This window comes from Protopterus annectens, chromosome 10.part0 (genome assembly GCF_019279795.1).
Source record: "Protopterus annectens isolate FY-2018-M chromosome 10.part0, PAN1.0, whole genome shotgun sequence".
Classification (NCBI taxonomy): domain Eukaryota; kingdom Metazoa; phylum Chordata; order Ceratodontiformes; family Protopteridae; genus Protopterus; species Protopterus annectens.
Genome location: NC_056744.1, coordinates 1,260,563,122 through 1,260,571,638, shown reverse-complemented (window position 1 = coordinate 1,260,571,638; position 8,517 = coordinate 1,260,563,122). Strand labels below are relative to the sequence as shown.

At 38.5% G+C, this 8,517-nt stretch overlaps 1 protein-coding gene across 1 annotated transcript in view; it reads left to right on the top strand.

The window, feature by feature from the left end:
* The first annotated feature begins 1,143 nt into the window (after nucleotides 1-1,143).
* Nucleotides 1,144-8,517, top strand: part of LOC122814265 (complement factor H-like) — a 196,019-nt gene continuing 188,645 nt past the window's right edge. Inside the window, exon 1 of the mRNA XM_044086859.1 lies at nucleotides 1,144-1,269. Within this exon, the coding sequence (XP_043942794.1) occupies nucleotides 1,200-1,269 (70 nt within the window). The 5' untranslated portion in view covers nucleotides 1,144-1,199. The remainder of the gene's footprint in view (nucleotides 1,270-8,517) is intronic.

The window sequence follows — 8,517 nt, the reverse complement described above, 5'->3', positions numbered from 1 at the left end:
AAACAGCTTACTGACTCTTCTTGTTCACCCTGACCTCGAGATATGTTTCTTACCAACTTGTTTATCTTACATTATCATACATTTGAAATCAAATATATTTTTTTGTTTGTGTGCATTTGCTTTCTGTTGATATACTAGTGTAACCTACCTGAGTCCAAACTCTACACTCTTTGTATAGTTCTCATTAATACTATGCACATAACCTTGTTTGTTCTTCTGTGGAGCTTTTCTCCCAGGGCCATCACTGAAAAAGGGCTCTAGCTCAGTCTGACTTTCTAGGTCAACAAATGTCAAACAAATAAATAAATAAATTAATTAATAAATATATTTCAATCATTCAGTCCCTTCCCTTGCTGTATTCACGTCCAGAAAGATTTGTAGTGCATCATTTTTGTCTTGTAACACATCCGCAGGGAGGAATCATATTAGCTGTCTCTGAGACCTCAAAGCATTCCCACCCGCCATGGTTTGTTAAATCACTAAGTATATCATCATTTACTTTAGGATGTCATGGAGAAGCCCATCCTAAATGACAGCTTCTGCAATGAGATCCTTATTTCTTTTGTGATGCTGTCTTGGACTGATTGGCATTAGCCCACTCCCAGGACTGCTGGGTATTAAGCCTCGTTAACTATTACAAACTCAGAAAAAAAATATCTGTTCTTTATCATTGTCATTTCACTGCTTCCTGCTGCTATTGACTATGGCCTTTGTTTAATTTTCATTTCCTAACATACTTAAAGACACTTTCATCTCCATTAATAACAAAAGATGCTGCATTTTCTTGTAGACAGGCCATTGCTGTTTCTGTTTCCTATACTTGCTGCTACTATGCTGGTGTACTAGTGCAAAGCTACTTGTCATGTAAAGGCATATAATAAAATTATAGTTTTGCTGAACTATCATTCTCTGGTAGCCCAAAGCTAAGCTTACTATAGCATAAATGCATACCATTAAATCCATTTATGCTGTCATCAGCTAGTGTTGTTTTCGTTTGTTGTGAAATATCACTGTTAAAGCTCTCTGCCAACGAAATAATCAGATAAATACATCAACCAAAGTTTGCACAATGTGTTTACATTGACTTAGGAGGGAACTAGGCAGGTTGCTGGATTTCTTTTGACTACAGAGGTCAACTTTTAGAGGAAATCCAGTTGCATACTTTTTGTAGCCCTCCACACTGCTATTACGGGACAAAAATGAATATTTTTACTTTTTACTTTCCTGTGGTTTTATGGACAAGTTTAACTTCTGCTGAAGAAGAAAAGGGTATGTTGATTTGAATAATTTTTACATATTTTTATAATAATACATGGGGATGTTATACAAAACTGACTGTGAAAGAGATTTTACATGATATTTTCATAAACATAAAACAAAAGGTCTTACTTAGGATTCTTGCTAGTGTGTGCAGCCATAGTCTATGCAAAATATTTTTTTTCTGAAGCTATATGAAAAACTAATCTTTCATTCAAATTTTACCAGGAAAAGTACATCAGCATAATGCAGTTTTAAGACGTTATTTTTGTAATGATGATGAATGTTATTTGAGATGCCCATTGTGTTAGTCTGCTCTCACAGAACACAAATTCTGTCTAGTATATTACAAGATCAATACATACTTTTGAACAGTGGATCCATTAAATTAACGTGTGGAGCACTGTTTATGAATGAAGGCTGACAGAATAGCAAAAATAATGATAGTGTCCGTTATATCAATACATATAAATCAGCTCAGTTTTTAATTACAGCATTGTCAAAGCTGATATGAAGTATTAAATGTGCTGTCAATATATACTACTCACTCAGCTAAGCAACCATTACATGTTAAATTATTATTGGCTGTACATGAATGTTCTGCTGCATTGTTACAGCTTGATTGAATTGTTTATATGGCAAATACCTTTTCTCTAAATCCTTTCCATTGAAAATCATACACAACAACCTGAGCAGAGCTGATTTTAACCACTTCTTATTGATATTATAATGTGCATTTATAAATATTTACCTTATGCCCCGTATACAACTGAACCCACATCAAAAAAATTTACACGTTCACATATTTATCGTTTACATATTATACCTTCCAAATCTGCCTATATTTTTTAGTAAATTACAAGATCTACTCTCTGTACCCTATCTACCCCCTTGTCATTCTTCTCTTTCTGATTGCCTCTTTCCCATTGTTGTCTTCCTTTCCATCCCGAGCCTTTTGCATTTATTCCCTGCTACCTGTTGTATCCACTGTGGTAGTTTCTCCACTTCTACTCAACATACCTTCCATGATTTCCATTGCTTTGGTGTTTTTCCTTTCAACCAACCTGTCATTAACAACAGCTCTCCTTTTATCTCTCCTCCCCATTTCTGCCCTTCGTCTGCTCTGAATGTGTAGAGTAACAATATCCCATTTCCCCTTAATTTTACAAATTAATCCATATTTCTTTCATACTTTGTCAATCTTTTTGAACCACTTTACAGTTCCACCATGTGTAAATATTATCTACCTGTTTCTGCCACATCTCCAACATTCTGGTTCTACCACTGACTTTTCTCATGTAATCTCTCTGAAGTTTTGTACAAACTGTCTAATTATCTCAATATGCTAGTCCCTCACAGATCATGATATTTTAAGGCCTTCACCAGTTCCCAAGCCTCACTCCATTTCTCTTCACTTTCCTACATCTCACTTTCTTTAACTCACCTATGCCAAATTTACCAAAACCATTTGTTTCCCTCTCTCTCTCTCTCTCTGCCCTCCCTCAAATCCTTATATTTATTTTATTTTATTTATTTTACATTTGTTGACTGGGTTAATCTAGCTGGATACATGTCCATTTTCAGTAGAGGCCCGGGGAGAAAAGCTCCACAAAAAGACAGTAATATAGAACACGTGTTATACAAAAAAGAAATATTTTACAAATGGAAAAGTAGTACATAAACTGTTTCATAAGCATAACCAAGAAAATGCAATAGGTGAAAAAAAAGATTGCTGTTTTTTTTTTTTTTGTTCAGTGGAATTGATAAATAGAGAGTAGAAAAACAATAGTACTGTAGAAACCTAGTAAAGATTTGAATGATTAAGATATATGTTTGTCCTTTTCATCCTTTCTCTGTCCGTTTTCAATCATACTCTTTTCTTTCTTTCTTTTCTGGTCTCCTCCCTTGTTCTCCTGCTATGTTAATGAACACAACAATATTATATCTATCGGCCTGATTGTCCATATGACCCACAGGACTTCCAACACATTTAGCTTGCCTCTTTCTATTTCTATATCATTTAATTTTGTTATATGATCTTCTTGTGTAGTCTGGCACTTCAGACACGTTGAAGACCTGCACTTCTTTTATCTTTCATCTCCTCCACCTGTTCTCTTTAACCACAACACTGGTAAAATTTGCTATTAATTCACCTTTTCACATGATCAAACTTCATTCTTAAACTGCCATGCCTCCAGATAATTCGAAAGTGTTATGTGTGTGTACAGCAGGGTATTATGGCTGCTGTAAAAAGTTCAGTGTTGCATACAACACTTTTCACAGTGCTATCTATACCTATCACCCTATCAGCAAATACACAGTCCACACTAGAACACTCACAATAACGTGCAGAACTCATGCCAGCATGGTATCAAGTAATCACACGCACCCACACATGAACTAGTGCAACTTACCACAAGGCAGTACCATAGCACTTTTTGTTGTAATTTACACTTTGCACAAACTGTCATTCAACAGTCAGATCATTAAGCATTATAATGAGCACTGATTCCTTCACCTGTATGCATGCATGGACCATTGCAAGACATAGAGTACTTGTAAATAAAATGTAAGTATCCCTGCAACCTCATTAACCACCATTTAACCAGCAATGGCAGTACACCCTCAAACAAGGAAACATTCCCCAACACAGTGGTGCACTGCTGTACCTTGAAACAGTGATACAGAAACAGTGCATTAGCTCTATGTCAAGGACATCTTGAATCACAACAAAAATACATGAGTAGCAAGTGGTAACAATGCCATTTCCCACATATTAACTTTTCAGAAATAACTTCCACACATAATAATCCTTATGAACAATTGTCAGCAGGGCCCAGTTTGTTACTGCCGTGCAATCTTCTGTAGAGCAATGTGGCCAACAGTGGATGTCTGATCTTATATCGCACATTTTCAAAGCTTATAGTGTGGCCATTATTCAGATAAGGCACAAAGTAATGAATGTTCCTGAATCACATATTTATTTCATTGCATCAGTTTCTAATGTTGTACTAAGAATTTCACTCAGGTATCTGCACTGACAAAAGCACCTGTTTAAACACAATGAGCATGTGTAAATGGGACAGAGACCCTTGCGACCACATGAGAAAATAGAACTGACTTGTGTACAGTCTATATATTAGACATACACACACACACACACACACACATTATGTATATATATATATATATATATATATATATATATATATATATATAGTAACAACTACTGTGTGTGTGTGTGTGTGTGTGTGTGTGTGTGTGTGTGTGTGTGTGTGTGTGTGTGTCTATAATATATAATATTGTGATAATGTGAGGTATTGCCAGCTATGCTAGGAGAAGTAGGGCAGTAGATTGTAACATATGCCAGCACGACTTGCTGGAATTTTGTAAAAAAATATCTGCCATTTGTACATCAAACTGATTTGTACAGATGCTTGTGTTGAAAATGTATTTGTAAAGTTGCTTGTGTTAAAATGTGCCAACAGTGTGCCCTGCTGGACAGAAAAAGAAATACGCATGCAATATTGTAAATGTATATGTTTTAACAGAGGACACAGGAAAAGAAGAGGTCAATTTCAAAGTTTAAAAATGTTCTGAAATTAAATTACTGGGTCTAGGCCATAAAGATGTTCTCTTACAGTTCTCAATGCAGCCAGAGACAAAAATGTCTATACTAGGAAGTTTCCTGCATTGTCATTGGGGTGAATTAATTGCTACTCTGAAAGAGTGGAGGTTTGAAATTGTTTTATAACTTTCAGGAGCTACAGCAGATCTTAGCAAGGCTCTGTGTGTGTGTATTATTGGCACATAGGTTGTAAATCCTGGCACTTTCTAGCAATGGGGAGTTGCTTTGGAACTAGAAGTCAGATGACCAGATGTATGTGATGTCATTCTGTAATCCATCACTAAAAATAATGTTTAATACCAAGTGAGACTGAAGTCTCAGAGCACTCTGATTTTCTAAACTGACAAAGGATCTCTCACCTACTTCGTTGTGCCTTGCTCTAGTGAGTAACCAGGGAATAATTCTTTAGAACAGACAGGAAAATTTATTGAGATTGGTTAAGTATTTTTTTTTTTGTAACTGTAAACCTGTCCACCTGTGTTATTTTTAATATTCCCCGTGATTGAAACTCAGGTATTTATTGTAAATAGATATTTATTATTTTCATGTACTTTTATTAATTATTATTAAATATATTAAAACGTTTTATCGTGGCTAGTCTTTTGGAGAATATTTTAATCTCTGATTGTACTTGTATACATATTTGGTGACAGCTCTGGTCACTTCTGAAAGCCTTACTTCATTGGCCAAACATTACCATTTGTATTAATATTAATCTCACTCGATATAATTGGGTATCCTTGTAAGAGCCTTACAGTAGCTACCTTTGGGGTGTCTAGTGGTAGTGTAACTACTTTATAGTCTGGGCAGAAGGGGACATAGCTAGTAAATCTGTGCCAGCCTTTCCCAAGTGTGTGTGTGTGTGTGTGTGTGTGTGTGTGTGTGTGTGTGTGTGTGTGTGTGTGTGTGTGTTTGTGTGTGAAAATCAAATCTCAATGTGTGTGTGTGTGTGTGTGTGTGTGTGTGTGTGTGTGTGTGTGTGTGTGTGTGTGTGTGTGTGTGTGTGTCAGCTGCTTGGAGCAGAGACACAAAGCACTGGTTTCAAAGAGTGGGTCCTGGAGGACTTGGCTTAGACACTCGGCTGAGGGCACAACCCTACAGCTGTGCTAGTGGGGGAGTTTCATTTGGGATCTGGCGACAGGGAGAGGATCCAGTCCCTGGACTGACTGTGTTCTCTTTGTGCTTTTAAGAGAAACTGTGCTTGATGCAGAGAGCTGCATGTGGAAATATTGAGTGTATCCAATTTTTTCCAAGTGAATGTCCCTCACCAGTGCCAGTGGAGAAGATTCAGGCTCCTTGATTAATGGCCCAGAGTGGAGACATCACAAATATATTTCTTCTTCTTTCTTCTTTTTCTTTCAGCTGTTCCCATTAGGGGTCACCACAGTGGATCATCTGTTTCTATTTCTTCCTGTCCTTTGCATCTTGCTCTGTCACACCAACCACCTGCATGTCCTCTCTCACCACATCCATAAACCTTATCTTATGCCTTCCTCTTTTCCTCTTACCTAGCAGCTTCATCCTTAGCATCCTTTTCCCTAATACACACAGCATCCCTCCTCAGCACATGTCTAAACCAATGTAATCTCACCTCTCTGGCTTTGTCTCCAAACCGTCCAACCTGGGCTGACACTCTAATATACTTATTCCTAATCCTGTTTGCCCTCATCACACCCAGTGCAAATCTTAACATCTTTAACTCTGCCACATCCAGCTCTGACTCCTGCCTTTTTGTCAATGTCACTGTCTCCAACCCATATAACATAGCTGGTCTCACTACCCTCTTGTAGACATTCCCTTTTACTCTTACTGGTAGTCGTCTGTCACAAATCACTCCTGAAACTCTTCTCCACCTACTCCACCCTGCCTGTACTCTCTTCTTCACCTCTGTTCCACGCTTGACATTACTCTGAACTGTTGATCCCAAGTATTTAAACTCATCCACCTTTGCCAACTCTACTCCCTGCATCCTCACCATACATCTATCCTCCCTCTCATTCACACACATATATTCTGTCTTAGTCCTGCTGACCATCATTCCCCTCCTCTTTAGAGCATATCTCCACCTCTCCAGAGTCTCCTCAACCTGTTCCCTACTCTCACGACATATCACAATGTCATTTGCAAACATCATAGTCCATGGGGACTCCTGTCTGATCTCATCTGTCAACCTGTCCATCACCACTGCAAACAAGAAAGGACTCAGAGCTGATCCTTGATGTAATCCCACCTCCACTTTAAATGCATCTGTCACTCCCACTGCAGATCTCACTGCTGTCACACTACCCTTGTACATATTCTTTACTACTCTTACATACTTCTCTGCCCCTCCTGACTTCCTCATAGAATACCACAACTCATCTCTATTCACCCTGTCATATGCTTTCTCTATGTCCACAAAGACACAATGCAAATCCTTCTGACCTTCTCTGTTCTTCTCCATCAACATTCTCAGAGCAAACATTGCATCTGTAGTGCTCTTTCCTGGCATGAAAACATACTGCTGATCACTAATCATCACCACCCTCCTTAACCTAGCTTCTACTACTCTTTCCCATAATTTCATGCTGTGACTGATCAGTTTTGTCCCTCTGTAGTTACTATAGCTCTGCACACTACCCTTATTCTTAAAAATCGGTACCAAAACATTTTTTCTCCAATCTTCAGGCATCCTCTCACTTTCCAAGATTTCATTAAGCAATCTGGTTAAAAATTCCACTGTAATTTCTCCTAAATACCTCCAAGCTTCCACAGGTATGTCATCTGGACCAACAGCCTTTCCATTCTTCATCCTCTTCATAGGTATCCTTACTTCCTCCTTGCTAATCCATTGCACTTCCTGATTCACTATCCCCACATCATCCAACCTACTCTCTCTCATTCTCTTCATTCATCAACCCTCAAAGAAATCTTTCTATCTGTTTAGCATGCTCTCCTCGCTTCTGAGTATGTTTCCCTCATTATCCTTTATCACCCTTATCTGCTGTACATCTTTCCTAGCTTGGTCCTTCTGTCTAGCCAATTAGTATAGGTTCTTTTCTCCATCCTTAGTGTCCAACCTTGGAAACAGCTCTTCATATGCCTCATCCTTAGCCTTTGCCACCTCTCTCTTTGCGATGCACCTCATCTCCTTATACTTCTGTCTACTTTCTTCATCTTTCTGACAATCCCACTTCTTCGCCAAACTCTTTCTCTGTATACTCTTCTGTACTTCCTCATTCCACCACCATGTCTCCTTGCCCTCCTTCCTCTGTCCAGATGTCACACCAAGAACCTTTCTAGCAGTCTCCCTTACTAGCTCTGCTATAGTTACCCAACTGTTTGGTAACTTGCCTGCCACCCAGTGCCTGTCTTAATTCTTCGCTGAACTCCACCTCACAATCACCCTTTTTCAATTTCCACCATTTGATCCTTGGTGCTGCCCTCAAACTCCTCCTCCTCTTGAACACCAACTTCATTGTACAGACCACCATTCTATGCTGCCTAACTACACTTTCCCCTGTCACCACTTTACAGTCTCCAATCTCCTTCAAACTGGCCCTCCTGCATAGGATATAATCCACCTATGTGCATCTTCCTCCTCTCTTGTATGTCACCCTTTGCTCCTCCCTCTTGTTAAAATACGATTCACT